The sequence below is a fragment of the Chiloscyllium plagiosum genome, unplaced genomic scaffold (assembly GCF_037043375.1).
Source record: "Chiloscyllium plagiosum isolate Xiang-an unplaced genomic scaffold, Cpla_swu_hap1 HiC_scaffold_17, whole genome shotgun sequence".
Classification (NCBI taxonomy): domain Eukaryota; kingdom Metazoa; phylum Chordata; class Chondrichthyes; order Orectolobiformes; family Hemiscylliidae; genus Chiloscyllium; species Chiloscyllium plagiosum.
This window is the reverse complement of record NW_028270155.1, coordinates 13926442-13945912: the sequence shown is the minus strand read 5'-3', so window position 1 is coordinate 13945912 and position 19471 is coordinate 13926442. Positions and strand designations below refer to the sequence as shown.

At 44.5% G+C, this 19471-nt stretch overlaps 1 protein-coding gene across 1 annotated transcript in view; it reads right to left on the bottom strand.

Moving 5' to 3' along the window:
• Nucleotides 1-202: 202 nt before the first annotated feature.
• The window catches only part of vat1l (vesicle amine transport 1-like), a 198307-nt gene continuing 179038 nt past the window's right edge, over nucleotides 203-19471 (bottom strand). The window contains exons 8-9 of the mRNA XM_043706556.2: nucleotides 18007-18090; nucleotides 203-1023 (exon numbers count right to left, since the gene is read on the bottom strand). Coding sequence (XP_043562491.1) covers nucleotides 925-1023; nucleotides 18007-18090 — 183 coding nt within the window. The 3' untranslated portion in view covers nucleotides 203-924. The remainder of the gene's footprint in view (nucleotides 1024-18006; nucleotides 18091-19471) is intronic.

Genomic DNA, 19471 nt, shown 5'->3' with positions numbered 1-19471 from the left:
AGTGGATGCCTTTGGCTGGCTTTCATTTGCCTGACTGATTTGATGGACCTTCCCCCAAAGCAGCGAAGGCCTGCATCCCAAAAATTCTGGCTAATGTCTGGGACAGGCCTAAAACATCATCCATCCAGTCCTTTCCTGCACTTCAATTCTTGTTCATTAGTCTTCCTGTTCTGAAACATTAAATAGACACTTGACAAAGTAATCAATTGCTAATTGTTTTTTTTATTTTTTTAATTTTTTTTATGTAAACATTATTTGATAGGCACAAAATAACAAAAGCACTAATGCAACCAATGCAACAAGTAAACAAATTGAGATCTCCATTCACATTGTTTAGGCTTTTGAGCTGATAAATAGGTCTATGCATTTTTCGTTTACTCAGTAAGGTAAGTTCAGAAGCAGTTCCTGTCACTTGTACTGGTGAAAGATGCATGTCTTTGAATACTTAACATTCATGTGTTGAATGGTCGCTGGTCAGTGATGTATAACAGAATAAATACAGGCACTAACAGATTAACAGAACCATGCACAAGAAATCAACACAGAGAGAAAATAAAATACTTGAATGGTACATACTAAAAATTGCAAGAAGTTCACAGAAGACAGAACTGTGCCCACTTTAAATATAAGAAGAAGCAATAACACAATGAATCTCTTCCTCAATTGATCTTAACACAGAATGTTGCTCATAATACTGCACTGAAAAGGATATGGCACTTTAGCAGTTCAGGTCACTAAGATTCAAACAGCTTGTAGCTTGGCTGACTGCAGACAGACACAAATACACACAGTACAACAGCATTTGTTCACTTGCGCACCAGGGACATCTCCTCAAATTGTTCTTGGCTCCAGCGACTAACAAAGAGAAAATTCAAACAGGTAGGTTTTTGTTTAAACTTCTTTTCTCTCCCCTGGCCAAGGCAGCTATTGGATAAAGGGCATGCGCTCCTTATTTCCATTGTCTCCCTCATGATCTTCCTCTTCCTCGCCTGCTTCACTGGTCTCTGTGCTGTCATTTGCCATCTGGAAGCAATGAAGAGATCAATGACTCTGTGTGCAGTAGTTTTTAATGGTTTACAAATGAGACCAAGTACCATAAATGAAGGCTGTGTTAGTCACCCGACATATTTACATACATGTCGAGGTGAAAGAACATTCTCAGAAACCATTGTGAATGGGGCTATCACTAACATCTGACCCCAATTCAAAACCAAATGTGCTGCTACTCATTGTATCTGAGTCACGGCATTGAACTCAACAGAGACTGGTAGGAAGAATATGGAAGACACGTTACTTGAAAGATGCAAGTCTAGGTAAGGTTGGGGATGGTAGTGGAGAAATTTATCAATCATTAAATGTTGCACCACAGATTTGCAAAGCTATGTATAAAAATGTGTAAACATCAGATTTTATTTAAATAAATACCGTTGTGGACACACCTAACAAATTCTCCTCCATCCAAGCCCCTGGCACTAACAAAGTCCCAGTCAACATGTGGGATGTTAAAATCACCCACCACATCAACCATAATCTCTCAGCATATCTGTTTCTCTATCACTATTGGGAGGACTGTAGTGCAATCCCATCAAAGTGATTGTACCCTTCCTATTCCTGAGTTTTCCCCATCTGGCCTCGCTGGACAGACCCTCCAAGGTCTCCTCCCTTATCTGTAGCCCGACTCCCCACCTCCTTTTCATCCTTCTCTATCTCATTTGAAACATCTAAATCCAAGAACGTTGAGCTGCCAGTCTTGTCCCGCTCTCAACCAATTCTCTGCAACAGCTACAACATCACAGTTATATGTATTCACCCAAGCTCAAAGTTCATCTGTCATTCTCCTCACTTTACAAACAAATACAGCTCAGACCATCATGTTTGATGGTCTCTCCCTGTCAGTTCTTCCTCATAACTACTACAAACCAACCGACTCCCACAGCTACCTGGACTACACCTCCTCCCACCCTGCCCCCTGTAAAAACGCCATCCCATTCTCCCAATTCCTTCGTCTCCACTGCATCTGCTCCCAGGAGGACCAGTTCCAAAAACGTACAACCCAGATGGCCTCCTTCTTCAAGGACCGCAATTTCCCCCCCGACATGGTCGACGATGCCCTCCACCGCATCTCTTCCACTTCCCGCTCCTCCGCCCTTGAGCCCCACCCCTCCAACCGCCACCAGGACAGAACCCCACTGGTCCTCACCTACCAAACCACCAATCTCCATGTACAGCGCATCATCCGCCGTCATTTCCGCCACCTCCAAACGGACCCCACCACCAAGGATATATTTCCCTCCCCTCCCCTATCAGCATTCCGTAAAGACCACTCCCTCCGTGACTCCCTCGTCAGATCCACACCCCCCACCAACCCTCCACTCCCGGCACCTTCCCCTGCAACCGCAGGAGGTGCAAGACTTGCGCCCACACCTCCCCCCTCACCTCCCTCCAAGGCCCCAAAGGAAACTTTCCATATCCGCCACAGATTCACCTGCACCTCCACACACATCATCTATTGTATCCTCTGCACCCGATGTGGCCTCCTCTATATTGGGGAGACAGGCCGCCTACTTGCGGAATGTTTCAGAGAACACCTCTGGGACACCCGCACCAACCAACCCAACCACCCTGTGGTTCAACACTTCAATTCCCCCTCCCACTCCACCAAGGATATGCAGGTCTTTGGACTCCTCCAACGCCAGACCACAACAACACGACGGTTGGAGGAAGAGCGCCTCATCTTCTGCCTAGGAACCCTCCAACCACAAGGGATGAACTCGGATTTCACCAGTTTTTTCATTTCCCCTCCCCCCACCCTGTCTCAGTCAAATCCATCGAATTCAGCACCGCCTTCCTAACCTGCAATCTTCTTCCTGACCTCTCCGCCCCCACCCCAGTCTGACCTATCACCCTCACCTTGACCTCTTTCCACCTATCACATTTCCGACGCCCCTCCCCCAAGTCCCTCCTCCCTACCTTTTATCTTAGCCTGCTGGACAAACTTTCCTCATTCCTGAAGAAGGGCTTATGCCCGAAACGTCGATTCTCCTGTTCCCTGGATGCTGCCTGACCTGCTGCGCTTCTCCAGCAAAACATTTTCAGCTCTGATCTCCAGCATCTGCAGACCTCACTTTCTCCTCAAAGAGTTCTTCCTCATAATCTTACTGGCCTCCTTCTCTGACCCCTTGATCATTTCACTTGTTGACTTACTTCTCAGGCTTCTATTCCCCCCACCCACACTAGTTTAAATCCTTCTGCGGGGAACGAGCAAACCTCCCTACCAGGATATTGCTGCCTTTCAGTTTAGGTGCAACCCATACAGGCAGCATGGTGGCTCAGTGGTTAGCACTGCTGCCTCACAGCTTGGGTTTCCTCCCACAATCCAAAGATGTGCAGGTCAGGTGAATTGGCCATGCTAAAGATTAGATTAGATTGTGGATACAGGCCCTTCGGCCCAACAGGTCCACACCGACCCTCCGAAGAGTAACCCACCCAGACTCATTTCCCTCTGATGAATGCACCTAACACAATGGCCATATCACCTGATCTGCACATCTTTGGACTGTGGGAGCAAACTGGAGCAACCGGAGGAAACCCACACAGACACGGGGAGAATGTGCAAACTCTACACAGACAGTCGCCCAAGGCTGGAATCGAACCTCAATCCCTTGGGCTGTGAGGCAGCAGTGCTAACCACTGAGCCACCGTGCTGCTCCTAAATTGCAAATAGTGTTAGGTGCACTAGTCAGGGGTAAATATATTGTGCGGGGATGGGTCTGGGTGTGGGTTGCTCTTCTGTGGATCACTGTGGACTTGTTGGGCTGAAGGGCCTGTTTCCATACTGTAGGGAATCTAATCTAATCATCCTTGTACAGGTCTCAACTGCCCTGGAAGATATCCTAATGATCCAGATACTGACGCTCACCCTCCTACACAGCTCTTTAGCTGCGTATTTAAGTGCATTCTCTTCCTATTCCTAACCCTTACTGGCATGTGGCACAGGAAGTAATCTCAAGATTACAATCCCAGACTGTGCTTTTCTTAAAATGATGTCTAAATACTCCAATTCGGGAAGGAGCCGTACGAGCCCTGGTTCTGAGGAAAAGCTTGCCAGGTGATCAAAGTTTCAGTGGGGGAGCATTTCGAGAACAGTGACCATAATTCTGTAAGTTTTAATGGAGTTCTAGATAAGGATAAGAATAGTCCTTGGATGAAAGTACCAAACTGGGGGAAAGCTAAAAACCACAATACTAGGCAGGAACTGGAGAATGTAGTTTGGGGGTAGCTATTTGAATAAATCCACATCTGGCATATAGGTAATCTTTTAAAAGCCAGTTGATTAAAATTCCGAGCCAGTATATGCCTGTGAAAATGAAGGACAAGAATGGCAAGTCTTGGGAATGTAGGATGTCAAGAGAAATTGAGAGCTTAGGCAGAAAGAAAAGGAGTCATATGTAATGTTTAGAAAATTGAAGACCACAGAACCCTCAAAGAATACAAATATAGCAAGAGAGAGGTCAGGGGAATTAGGAGGGCCAAAATGTCTTTGGCAAACAGGATTAAAGAAAATCATAAATGCAATTTTATATACATATAAGGAACAAGAGGCTAACTCGGAAAAGGCTAGGTCCACTCAAAGACAAAGGGTGGAATTCATGCTTGGAGCTGGAGGAAGCGGATGAAGTCCTTCACAAATAGTTCACAAAGGAGAAGGACATGGTGGACTGTAAGTCTTGGGAGGGGTTTGTTGATATTCTAGGGCATGTCAATATATAAAGGAGGAAAGCGCTGGGTGTTTTGAAAAGCATTAATGTAGACACGTCCCCGGGACCTGAATAGATCTATCCAGATTGCTGTGGGAGGCAGGCGAGGAAACTGCTGGGGCATTGCATAAAATATTTGTATCCTCTTTCATCACAGGAGAGGTCCCAGAGGAATGGAGAATAGCCAACATTGTTCCTCTGTTTGAGAAGGGCAACATGGATAATCCTGGAAATTACAGGCCAGTGAACCTCATATCAATGATAGCGAAATGATTGGAGAAGATTCTTAGGAATAGGATTTACTCACATTTTGAAAAATATGGAATTAGCAATAGGCAGCATGGTTTTGTGTTTCACAAACTTTTGGAGGAAGTGACAAAGATGGTTAATGAGGGAAGGGCAGTAGATGTTGCCTATTGGGACTTTAGCAAGGCCTTTGACAAGGTCCCTCATTGCAGACTGATACAGAAGGTGAAGTACATGTGATCCACAATGAGCTGAAAAGATGGATACAGAATTGGCTTTGTCATAGAAGACACAGTAGCAGTAGAAGGGTGTTTTTCAGATTGGAGATCTGTGACCAGTGGTGTTCTACATGGATCACTGCTGGGATCCCTGTTGTTTGTAAAATATAAAAATGATTTGGTGGAGAATGTAGGTGGCCTGATGAGCAATCTGCAGCAGGATATAGATTGGCTGGAGACTTGGGCGGAGAAATGGATGGAGTTTAATCTGGGCAAATGAGAGGTGTTGCATTCTGAAGGATCTATTGCTGGAGGGATGTGCACAATAAATGGCAGAACCCATATCAACATACAAAGACATCTGGAGTAGAGGTCCACAGCTTCCCAAAAGTGGCAACCCAGGTGGATAAGGTAGTCAAAAAGGTATATAGCTTCTTGCCTTCATCAGTTGGGGCATATAGTACAAAAGTTGGCAAGTCATGTTGCAGCTGTATAGCACTTTAGTAAGGCCACATTTGGAATATTGTCACCACACCACCAGAAGGATGTGGAGGCTTTGAAGTGAATACAGACTGGCTTACCAGGGTGTTGTCTGGTTTAGAGGGTATTAGCTTTGATTGATGTTTGATTACTTACAGTGTGGAAACAGGCCCTTCGGCCCAACAAGTCCACACCGACCCACTGAAGTGTACCCACCCAGACCCATTCCCCTATATTTACCCTTTCACCTAACACTACGGGCAATTTAGCATGGCCAATTCACTTAACCTGCACATCTTTGGACTGTGGGAGGAAACCGGAGAACCCGGAGGAAACCCACGCAGACACGGGGAGAATGTGCAAACTCCACACAGTCAGTCGCCTGAGGCGGGAATTGAACCCGGGTCTCTGGCACTGTGAGGCAGCAGTGCTAACCACTGTGCCGCCCCAAGAGAGGTTGAGGAGAGGTTGGGCAAACTTGGTTTGTTTTCACTTGAACTTCGAAGGACGAGGGGTGACTTAATAGAGGCAACAAAATTATGAGAGGCACGGATAAAATAGATAGTCAGAGTCTTTCTCCCAGGGATTATATTCATTGGAATTTAGAAAAATGAGGTGGGGGGGGGATCTGATAGAAACATATAAAATTATGAAAGGAATAGATAAGATAAAAGCAGAGAAGATGTTTCCACTGGCAGGTGAAACTAGGGGACAAGAGGGCATAGCCTCAAAATAAGGAAACCAGATTTAGGACTGAATTGAGAAGGAACCTCTTCACCCAGAGGGTTATGAATCTATGGAATTCCCTGCCCAGGGAAGTAGAGTCATAGAGCTGTACAACATGGAAACAGACCCTTCGGTCCAATTCATCCTTGCCGGCCTGATATCCTAAACTAATCTAGTCCCATTTGCCAGCACTTGGCCCATATCTCTCTAAACCCTTCCTATTCATACACACAACCAGGTGCCTTTTAAATACTGTAATTTTACCAGCCTCCACCACTTCCTCTGGCAGCTCATTCCATACACACACCACTCTGCATGAAAAAGTTGCCTCTTAGGTCCTTTTTATATCTTTCCCCTCTCACCCTAAACCTATGCCCTCTAGTTCTGGCATCCCCCAACCCAGTAAAAAGACCTTGTCTATTTATCCTAATCATGTCCCTCATGATTTTATAAACCTCTATAAGGTCACCCCTCAGCGTCCAATGCTCCAGGGAAAACAGCCCCAACCTATTTAGCCTCTCCCTATAGCTCAAATCCTCCAACTCTGGCAACATCCTTGTAAATCTTTTCTGAATCCTTTCAAGTTTCACAACATCTTTCTGAAAGGAAGGAGACAGAATTACACACAATATTCCAACAGTGGCCTAACCAATGTCCTGTACAGCTGCACCATTACCTCCACACTCCTGTATTCAACGCTCTGGACTCTAAAATTTGAGACTTCATCTGTAAATGTTTTTAAAGCTAAGATAGATTTTTTTTGAACAAAGAAGGAATTAAGGGTTATGGTGAGAGAGCGGGTAAGAGGAGCTGAGGCCACGAATAGATCATGATCTTATTGAATAGCGGAGCAGTCTCGAAGGGCCAGACGGCCTACTCCTGCTCCTCGTTCTTATGTTTTTATGAATGTGCTGACAGTGGGGGTGGTGGAGGCAAATATAATAGCAACGTTTAAGAGGCAGATACATGAATAGACAGGGAATAGAGCAGTACCGACCGTGGAGAGTCAAAAAGGTTTTAGTTTAGAAAGATATCGTGTGTGGGCACAGAAGATTCACAAGGATGGTACTGAAATTTAAGAGATACATATCAGGATTAAAAGACTGGACACTTCCTTCTGAGAAATGAAGCTGAGAATCTCTAAAATTAGTGAAGGTTCAGACAGAATGGGTTCAGAGTGCAGAATCCAACAGGAATCTGAGCAATGTGGACTCGGGCGGAATTTGTTCCACAAACAGCCAATAAGTCCTGTTACGCTCTCAGAAGGAACCTGCACCATCTTTTGTGTTTTTGACAAACAATTTGTTCCCAGGCATTGGCAAGTTGCCAGTTATAGGGGGCAATTGCTTGTTAAATGCCTTGTCATAGGCCCAACTCTTCTCATTAATATTCAGCTTTCTACCTTATAAAATGGGCCAAACAAGCTTGACATTGAGAAATCTTCACATAGAAATCAGTTTGCCCATTGATCCAAGTTGGACACTAGATGCCAACACCTCAGGGCATGCTCCATGGGCACCGGCCACACATCCATAGACACTGGCATCTGACACATGACAGCCATTAAGAAATCACAAAGCACATCTCTGATTCACTTACAAGGACTCTACTGCACTTCAGTGCCACAAAATGCACTGGTAACTATCATTGTAATGGTGCAGCAAGGACACTGTGCACTCAGGGACACACACCCAGCTCATGGACTGGACCCAGGGGTTGCTTACCACAGCAGATGAAAAACTGGGGCGAGCTGAAAGTCCCAGAGGAGGTCTACCCCACTGTCATAATACGCTGTGGCCAGTTAGATTAGTTCAGAGGGGAAATTCAGCCTCTGATACCAGAAAGTTCCCAACCTTTGGAGTTGCTGACCAATCTGACTGGCAGTCATAAAGTCATAGAGTCATACAGCACGGAAACTGACCATTGGTCCAACCAGTCCATGTCGACCATCATCCCAAACTAAACTGGTCCCACCTGCCTACTCCTGGCCCATATCCCTCCCAACTGTTCCTATTTCTAAACTTATCCAAATGTCTTTTAAATGTCGTAACTGTACTCGCATCCACCACTTCCTCTGGCAGTTAATTCCAAAGCGGAACCATTCTCTGTAAGAAAGTTATCCCTCATGACTTTTCAAAGACTTTTTTTTCTCACTTTAAAAATATGCCCCTCACCTTGAAATTCTCCACCCCTAGAGAATCAATGTGGATTTCACCAGTTTACTCGTTTCCCCTCCCCCCCATCTTATCCCAGTTCCAACCTTCTAACTTGGCACCACACAGGTGACCTGCCCTACCTGACCATCTTCCTTCCCATTGATCCGTTCCATCCTCCTCTCCAACCTATCACCATTAACCCCACCTCCATCTACCTATTGCACTCTCAGCTACTTTTCCCCAGCCCCAACCCCCTCTCATTTATCTCACCACCCCCTCAGCTCACAGCCCCAATCCTAATGAAGAGTTTTTGCCTGAAACATCAATTCACCTGCTCCTCAGGAGACCTGCTGTGCTTTTCCAGCACCACACTCTTGACTCTAATCTCCAGCATCTGCAGTCCTCACATTTGCCCTGTAGCTGGAGAAAGGTTAGTGTATTGAGTTCAATAATTTTAGGGCCTGAGCACCTTCTCCCATGTCCTTATTCCAATCCCCACAGACCAGGCCTTGTCATCACATGGACTGCTACCACAACCAACCCATTGTCAGCCACTAACAATCCTATTACCAGCTATTGGTTCCCCCAGGCTGATCTCTATTCATTCCTTTATCTGCCTTAATAAAAACCAAAAGAACTATGGATACTGTAAATCTGAAGCAAAAATAGAAATTGCTGGAAAAGCTCAGCATTTGTGAAGAGAAATCAGAGTCAACGTTTTGGGTCCAGTGACCTTTCCTCAGAACTCCTTTGTCTTGCCTAGCTCCTTTTCTCTCTTTGAGTTCCATCTCCTTCCCTTCCCCCCACCTCATCTTTAGCATATATACTAACCTTTTCCAGCTACAGTCAGTTCTGAAGAAGGGCCACTGAACCTGAAACATTAACTCTGTTTTATCTCTTCACAGATGGCTCTGGACTTGCTGAGTTTTTTCCAGCAATTTCTGATTTTGTTTCTGATTTCCAGCATCCGCAGTTCTTCAGTTTTTCTGTTTAGTAAGTTGACAATTCCTGATTTACCGTTCATTAGTTTAAAATAGATACAAAAATCAAATATCCATGAGGCCATCACAGAATCACATTACAGGAAGAAGTAATTTGGCCTGATACGTCTGTGACGGCCCTTTAGTAAAACTATTCAGTTAATCTCACCCGTCTGTCTTTTCACCACAGCCTTGAATTACTCTTTTTCTCTGGTATTATTCATGTCCCTTTAAAAATGTTACTGTTGGATTTCCCTCATGCTCTCAGTCACACCAGCTCAGAACAACTTGCTGTGTTATAAAAACGTTCCCTCTCGTCACCTCTGATTAATTCACCAAATACAGTACTCTAAATCAATATCCTCGGATTCTCAACTGTTCTGCCACTGGAAAGAATTTTCCGTATCCCCCATGATTTCCATTGCTTTGTATCAGTGTCACTCTATGTCACAACCATTCGATTAAGAATTAGGTAAACAACTCTCGTTAGCTCTTGGTTCAAAGAGCTCTCCACTACTTTTGTGCGTGCAATCTCAATTCAGTTGCCAGTGGACTAAATTCATGTTGCCATTAGAATAAACCTGAACTATGGTTTCACGGGGAAGCTGAATGTATTCAATATCTCCTATGATTGTCGAGCCATAAATTGCAATTAGCCCTGAGCAGAAAGACAATCACACGTGTCAGTCAATAAAGTGGCTTTCGCTATTTATAACCTGCTGTCCCAAGCTGTCTGGAAAATGCTGATGCTTGATAGCTAATTCCAGTTACCGCGGCACCAGCTGCTATTGTAAGCCACGTCATCACCTCGTGAGCGAGGCAGCTGTCGTTTTCTGGCCATTTGGGTGCTGTTGCACTGTAACGGGCAATGTATGGAAACAACAGATCAATCAGCGCCACCATTAAGATTCAAGAGCGACTGATTTTAGCTGCTTTCAATTCACCCTTGCTATCCCATTAGCTAGATCTGGGGTCCCGTGCAGACAGTCTTAAGTCAGAGGAGTAGCGAGACATTAGAAAGGAGGATGTCCAACTAGCTTACTTTCTAGTATGAATAGCCATGGCAACTGATCCCATTCAATTTGTTTTTTGTTTTTGATGAGGCATGAGAAACAGCATAAAGCCCCAGTGACTGACAGCTTTGGGAACCATCCGTCTAGAGTCTCTGTCATGTCACTTCACATGGCAGGTAAACTTCACTTGAAATCAGGGTGCAACAAAGTGGTTGAAGTGTGTGAGATATTGTCATGTCCAACCATATACATTTATGAGGATAATCTACCTCTGTGACTTTCACTGGAGAAGAGATGCCTGGGGGCAATTTTACTGAGATACCCATCATTCTTACTGACACAGACACCTGGAAAAAGTTCAAAATAATCAACAAAATTAGATAGCCAACGGCTTTTCCCCATGGTAGGGGAGTCTAAAATTAGAGGGCAAAGGTTCAAGGTGAGACAGGAGAGTTATGTAAGGGTCCAGAGGGTGGTGAGTGTCTGGACCAGTGATGGAAGCACATACAATTTTGTCATTTAGAAGCATTTAGACAAGTACCTGGATGAGATAGGTGTAGAGGGAGATGGACCAAGCACAGGCAAATTGGACAAGCTTAATTGTGGAAACTGGGTGGAATGGATAAGTTGGACAGAAGGGCCTGTTTCCATGCTGGAAGCCTCTATGACTCTATAATCATAAAACTTGACAGAGAGAACAATCCAATATGTGACATCACCTAGACTGACTTAAGCATAAAATAATAAACAGAAGCCTGCATCTACCTTCTCAAGCAGACGCGTAAGATTTGTTGGTTCAAATTTAAAGAATAGATGATTTTTTTTTTGAATTCCTGCTCAATATTTATTCCATAAAATTTAACACATCATTAAAAAAAAATCATCTGGTCATGATATCATTGCTGTGTATAAATTGTCTGCCACGTTGCAACATTATGGCCATGCCTTATGATTACTTCATTGCCTGTAATGTTCTTCAGAACATCCAGAGGTTGTGAAACATGCTGTAAAATTCTTTTCAGGCTTAGTACAGTGTAGCTTAAAACATCGAGTAATGGAACTCTTTAACCAGTCCATTGAACAGACAAACAGGAAACAGATGTTCCCCCTTGTGGACCAGTCTCAAACAAGACATCATAGATATACAGTGAGAGGAGGAAGATTCAAAATAGAGATGAAGACAATCTATTTCTCTCAGAATCTGTGGAACTCAGTGCCCTAGAGTGCATTGAGGCAGAAGAAATCAATAGATTTAAGTAAGAAACAGATATGTTAAAGGACTATGGGGATCAGGTAGGAAAGTGGAGTTGAGACCAGGATAAGATCAACCATGATCATGTTAAATGGCAGGGTAGGCTCGAAGGGCTGAATTCCCTACTCCCGCTCCTCATTGATATGTTCCAATGCTGCTGGCATTTGCAAATTCCAGCTAGATTTAATTTGCAAACATTTTGTTGTCTACTTGTTATTGATGCAAAGTGAGGGAGCTTAGAGTACAAATGGTGATGAAAGGTGATTTGTGTCTCCACAACCACAGCAATGTGGTTGACTCTTAACAGTCCTCTGGGCAATTACAGATGGGCAATAAATGCTAGCCTAGCCAGGGTTGCCCTCATAGAATCATAGAGACGTACAGCAAGGAAACAGACTTTTCGGTCCAACTCATCCATGCCGACCAGTTATCCTAAATCAATCTAATCTCTTTTGCCAGCACTTGGCCCATATCCTTCTAAACCCTTACTATTCATGTACTCATCCAGATGCCTTTTACATGTTGTAAAGAAATAAAGTCCTTGCAAATAGAGCATTGACTTTTTATTGAAGCTGAAGTTAGTATCAGTGATGTGAAAAGAGGTGAAGGCTGGCCAAAGGTGACCCATTAGTCATACAACAATGGGAAGTGGGGTCCATTGCTGCATCATCCATCATTAGTTTAACATTGATCTTTATTGAATGCAATGTAACGTTCCATAGTTGATGTGGGTCAGAGATGGGAAGGGAATCAGAGGGCAGCAGGTCCTCTCCTTTTGATGCAATGTGCTGCTCCCTCAGCCAGTGTGGCACCTTCACCAAGCTGAGCCTGAAGGTGAATGAATGATGGAGGCATGGTCCTCATTACTGGGGAACTGGATATCTGACTGTACGGAGGAGAGTGTACAACCCTCATCTGCAGGGTATGCCGTTACTGATTGTTCTGAGACCTCAGAACTTAATTTACTCTTTATGTTCCCAATGTAGATAATTGCCACTGAGAGTCCAGGGCCCTGCTGCTGCTGCTGGGATGTTGGTTGCTGTGGTTACCCCACTGTGAAAGTGGCGGTGAAGGCAGGAGGAGCAGGGTCGACAGCAGGGGCAAAAGCAGACCAGCATGGAAGGTGAGGAACATCTCGCCTCTGGGCCCCTCGGGATGCATGGAGTGTGCAGAAGGCCCCGATTCCATGATCTGGTGATAAGCAAGGCCCAGGCTCTGTAACAGCCTGAATACTATGCTGGAAGCTGGATGCAGGGTGGGGATTGGCGAGCTGCAGAACCGGGAGGCCATTCTCTCCCAGTGTTTGTGAAGGGCACTGCAACATTGAATGTTGATGTGACTGACTCCTTCTAGGGAGTGACAGGAGAGCTGTGTGGGATCTCCCAGTCACACCAGCACTAATACAGCAGGAAAGTGGCTGGAGCTAACTGTGCAACGGCACACTGGCTCATTTCATTCCCTCATGATGAGGTAGTGCTGCAGTCCAGGAAGTGGAATCCATGAACATAGCTGGTTTCCCCTAGGTACTGGATGCTATCAACTGCACACACATGGCACTGAGAAGGTGGTATCATACACTGCAGAATTAGCAACAGCAAGTGGTTCCATTCGGTTCAGGTGATTTATGATCAGTCTTACCATTTCCTGGAGGAGTGTGCCCGCTACCCTGGCAGTTAACACAACTCCAGCATCCTGGAGCACTCTGCACACCCAGTGTATGTTAGAGTCCCATACAGTTGAGACAGCATTCTGATGGGCTGTGGTCTCTGCAGGTGGACCAGGTGATGAAGCAATGTTCCAGATGCTGAAACACTGGGAGAACAGGGGCAGATATCCAAGGAGGAGGAGGAGAAAATTCTCATCCGTGACTGAGCCCAGCTGCATTGGGTGCTTCAAGCCAGACAGGATCTCATTGATACCCCGTTCCAACAGATGGGAGCTGGCTGCAACACGGATTGTGAGATAATTGTGAGCCCACGATTTGGGTTACATTGTAAGAGTTGAACTGAGGCCTCTGTTCCCTTGGTTTGTGCTCCCTTTTGTTGGCTATGGTTCATCATTTGGGATTATCTAGTACCCGGCCTATGTGATGTTCCCTACTAGACAGTGAAAAGATATGGGTGAAACAGTGGGCATTGAGGACAGAGTGGAGGGTATGACCTGGAAAGGGTGATCTGACAGGATGGAGCTAATGACAGGTAAACTGTGTGACCGGGTGATGAAACCTCCATGATGTTGAGAGAATGGGGTTGTCTGTATGACTTGGTGCCAGCCATTCCAGCTACACGTTGTGAGCAGTGTGACCTTGTGGCTGTTTTGTCATTACATCACTGGCGAGGGGCAGCACCGGACTTTCCACAATTGTCAGGATGCCCTACAGTTGTACAAAGATTGTGCTGGTGCAAAAGATCCAAGTCTTTTGGCAGATATCTACTGAGTGGCGAGATGTTCCAGGAATGATGCTTGGATAAGCCTGGATGCAGACATCAGGGACGGCATTGGGTGAGACAGGTAATGAGGTGTGTTTGGTAAGATATGGGGAGAAATGTCACTGGGCATCATGGCGAGAATCCTTCTTCAAAACCTTGTGCAATTTGAACTTAGCCCAAAAATCTATCACAGCGCCCTTTTGTAATTTTGTGATATTAATAATCCAAAAATGACCCCAGCACTGATCGCAAATGAAAAATAGACTCTACTTCTAATAAAGAGCTTATGCTTGAAACATCGACTCTCCTGCTCCCCGGATGCTGCCTGACCAGCTGTGCTTTTCCAGCACCACGCTTTTTGACCTACTTCTGACGCTGCCAGACCTGCTGAGTTTCTCTTGTACTTTCAGACTTCCAGCAGATATTTTGCTTTTATGTTAGCTCTGGTCACCTCAGAGTTACAAAAACTTATGTTAACATTTCACAGCATGATGATGAAATCTAGCAAAGGATATGAAAGTCTCAAAAAGCTGGAGTCTCCAGATAGGATCGTGTGCAATAAGCTTGTGATTGACAGGAAAAGGTGTCATGAAGACTGCAGTCTTCATGTGGAATTAATACAGAGAGGATTCATAATAGAATTCGTAAGCTAAAGGTCTCCATTGACAGAATATTCTAGAAGCACTGAAATAAAACCTGGGAACTGTGCAACTTCACAAATAAGTGTACTGAAGCCTTTTCACAGGAGCGTAATCAGAAACATTGACGTTGAGCCAACATAAGGGATGTGAGGAGATGTTATGCAAAGGTTGGTTAAAGTAAGCAGCATTGCAAAGGAGGACAGAGCGATAAGAGTTTCACAGAAAGAATTCCAGAATGTATACTGGAACTAAGTGCCTGAGGAAGGAGCGGGCACTCCAAAAGCTTGCAGTTTCAAATAAACCTGTCTCCTATAACCCAGTGTAATGTGATTTTTGAAACAGTTTAATTCAGGGCAGACATCATTTTGAGTCCCTAGATGAGCAGAGGGCCAAAAGGAAAAGAAAGAGAGGAAAGGAGAGGAAAAAGATGGATTAAAAATAGACTAACAGTGAAAGAGATTGAAAACAATGAGAGCAAAAGCAAGAGAGACAGTACTGAGGAGGACTGCAACAAATTACAAGAATACATTAATAAATTAATACATTAATAAATTTGCAAAATGGGCACGTAATTTGCAGATAAATGTAAGCCAGTACATTTTGATAATTAAAGTAAGGATGTCACTTGTTACTAAAGTAAGAACTTAATTTGATTAGAAAAACAAATTAGAGTTTAAATCCACACGTTGTAAAAAGTGGCAACACGGCATGAAAAGCTGATTAGAAATTAAAGCATTAGGGTTCCTTGTAGCGGGAAATGTATCAACTTAGAAAAGGAATTCTCAACTTGTATTGAACCACAGTTTGAGGTGTGTTGTGCAAAATTCTGGTTGCCATGTAAAAAAGACACATGGTGGCTTAGATTCCCTCCAGTGTGGAAACTGGCTATTTGGCCCAACAAGTCCACACTGACCCTCTGAAGAGTAACACACCCAGACACAGACACCCCTGACTAATGCACCTAACATTACGGGTAGTTTAGCATCGCCAATTCATCTGAGCTGCACATTTTTGGATTGTGGGAGAGGAAACTGCAGCACCCAGAGGAAACCCATGCAGACACGGGGAGAATGTGCAAACTCCCCACAGGCAGTGGCCTGAGGCAGGAATCAAACCCGGGTTCCTGGCGCTGTGAGGCAGCAGTTCTAACCACTGAGCCACCATGCCGCCCAAGTACTCACAGTGCCAAGGATCCAGGTTCAATTCCAGCTTTGGGTGACTGTGTGGAGCTTGCATGTTCTCCCCGTGTCTGTGCGGGTTTCCTCCCATAGTCCAAAGATCTGTAGATTAGGTGGATTGGCCATGTTAAATTGCCTATAGTATTCAGGCTAGGTGAATTAGCCATGGAAAGTGCAGAGTTATGGTAAGAGAGGTTGAGTTAGGTCTGGGTGGGACGCCCTTCAGAGGGTCAGTGCAGACTCAATGGGCCAAATGGTCTCTGTAGTTCCTGAGGAGTATTCCAAAGGAATTTACAAAAAATGATATAAGAAATGTGAGGACACAGTCAGGAGTAATGTATGGGATTGGGTCTCTCTCTTGAAATGTGAAGGCTATGTTGTGATGACCTGATTTAAGCCTTTAGAATTATGAAAGGTTTTAATAGAATCAGTAGAGAGAAAATGTTTCCTCTTTTGGGAAAGGGGAAAAATTGGACATCAATATGAGATTCTGGATTAGTGGTGCTGGAAAAGCACAGCAGTTCAGGCAGCATCCGAGGAGCAGTAAAATCGACGTTTCGGGCAAAAGCTCTTCATCAGGAATACAGGCAGAGTGGCATAGAGTACAATAGGTGAGTGGGGGAGGGGATGAAGGTGATAGGTCAGGGAGGAGGGTGGAGTGAATAGGTGGAAAAGAAGATAGGCAGGTAGGACAAGTCATGGGGACAGTGCTGAGCTGGAAGTTTGGAACTGGGGTGAGGTGGGGGAAGGGGAAATGAGGAAACTGTTGAAGTCCACATTGATGCCCTGGGGTTGAAGTGTTTTTACCATCAATAAGAGATCATCACCAAGAAATCCAATATGGAATTCAGACAAAATGTCTTTATGGAAAGAGTGATCAGACTGTGGAACTTGCTGTGCCAGAGAGTAGTTGAAGAAAATATTATTGATGACTTTAAGGAGAAATTAGACACACATTATAAGTAGAACCGAGCAGATGGTTATAAGGGTTCGTTAGCAAAGACAAGAATAGGCTTGAGTGAATCATATGCACCAACTTGAACTGGTTGGGCCAAATGGTGAATTTTGTCTTGTTCATTCTCCACAGTTCTGCATGATAAAGAACAAACAGAGGAAAAGGAACGGCATAGGGATGTCCACATGTTCATCTGCACTGGAATTTATAATGTCAATGCAGTTTGGTGTGTACCTTGAGATTTTATTACACATCCTGAAATCAGGTCTTAAGGTTTCCCACCTCTACTTTTGTTTTCATCAAGGATGGAACTCCTCATTTCTGATAACATTAGCCATTGATGTAATCCCTGAACATGCTTATTAATTTCATGCCTCAGTACACTGGCTTTTTGACATATTTCATAGAATCCTAGAATCCCTACAGAATGGAAGCAGGCCATTCAGGAGAAAGTGAGGTCTGCAGATGCTGGAGATCAAAGTTGAAACTTTATTGCTGGAACAGCACAGCAGGTCAGGCAGCATCCAGGGAACAGGAGATTCGACGTTTCGGGCACAGGCCCTTCTTCAGGCCTGTGATTCCTGAAGAAGGGCCTGTGCCCGAAACGTCGAATCTCCTGTTCCCTGGATGCTGCCTGACCTGCTGTGCTGTTCCAGCAATAAAGTTTCAAGCAGGCCATTCAGCCCATCGAGTTCAAAGTGACTCTCCAAAGAGCATCACATACAGATCCACCACCCCTCCCCCCACCCCACCCCCACCCCAATCCCTGTAACCCAACATTTCCCATGGCCAATCCGCCTAACGTGCTCATCTTTGGGGTATGGAAGGCAACTGACGTAGACACAGGCGAATGCGCAAACTCCACGCAGACAGTTGCCCAAGGGTGGAATCAAACCCAGGTCCCTGGTGATGTGAGGCAGCAGTGCTAACCAATGTGCTGCCCCAATTGCCTTCAAAATTTCAAGAATTACTTACCAAAGGAGTTGGGGACTTTTCGACATCCAGGATAAGTTTCCCTATGTTTCCTCTATCATGGATTCTCTGCATGGCTTCCTTCACCTGCAAACAATAGATAGAATCATGAGACTTCTTTCAGAGATAAAGCACAAATGAATTGAATAATGATACTTCAATGTAAATTCCAGGTCAGTAACAGGCAAAACCTGCTCTGTATTATCCATCATTGGTGGATATTTTCAGGTCATTCATGTTCCACAATAACAGAAGTAGTCAGTATGTATTCTTGGATTAGAAGTAAGTCACAATGTTATGTCATCAGTTAAAAAAAAAATAATCCCTCCAAACAAAAGTATTTACATGTGAACTATAGCATTGGAATAGGCCATTGGTTTTGCATACGGTGCGTGCTGGGTGAGTGAGCAAGGGAGCACAGGGATGACACGTCAAGCTCAGCTTTCCAGATTCCTGAATGTGGGCTGTGGTTCATGCCTCCTCCGGGCAACCAAGAACCATGAGACATTAATAAGCTGCCCCAACACAATGGAAATTGTAGGGGATGAGGAATGAGATATCAAACTCTGTGATGGAACCAGACAGATCAGGAGAACAGGGTTTGCTATCTGCACTCATATCCCATGCCAATCAATACACTGAGCCAGAAATGGGAGCTGTAGTGATTGTGATGAGGTCAGCCAGTTGGAACTCATAGACAATGCATTCCCCGATTGGGCTTGTTAATATGGATCCTTGGCAGACAGATGAAAAGGCAAGTGTCAGAGACACTGCCACTCTGATGGGCAACAAATGTTGGTTTTGCCAGCAATGCCCATGTCCCATGATGGAATAAAGGAAGGGTATGGCATCAGTTGGATACCTGGCATGATACTGTAATACCAGCACTGTGCCAGATCTTGCCAGCTTGATTATTGGGGGATCTGGTTAAAATCTGTCTCCTTAGTTTGGTTCTCAGAAGGTGGTTAACATTGTGGTTTTGGAAAGTTGGCATTTATTTGCTGGTTCAAAAAAAAAAATTCAACTAGGTAGCAACATTCTGAGATGAATTTTCAAATTCAGTAAAGGTAGGCTATATAACAGTAGGCTATGCAGTCAGATTCAATCAAGGCCTCAGAGATCAAAATTTACCACTGTATCTTTTTAGCATAACTTTCCAGGTTGCAATTTCACAGAGATAGATTTTTCAGTCTCTTGAGAAATCAATGGATTCAGGGAGTGGGCGGGAAAGTGGAGTAGGAGCCGTAATATCTGATGATCTGCAACTCATATTAGATCCTGTCAGATAAATGAGACATGTAGTACTGAAGACTTTAACAAACTTTTATTACACTTCCTGGTAATTATACATGTGCATAATAATCACATTTGCTCACCTGGACTCAAGCAAAAAAATTTGCTCTGTGGTATGTATCCCCAGCATGTAACACTGAAAGAGGACAGAGCTGAGTAAGATGGAGACTGAGAG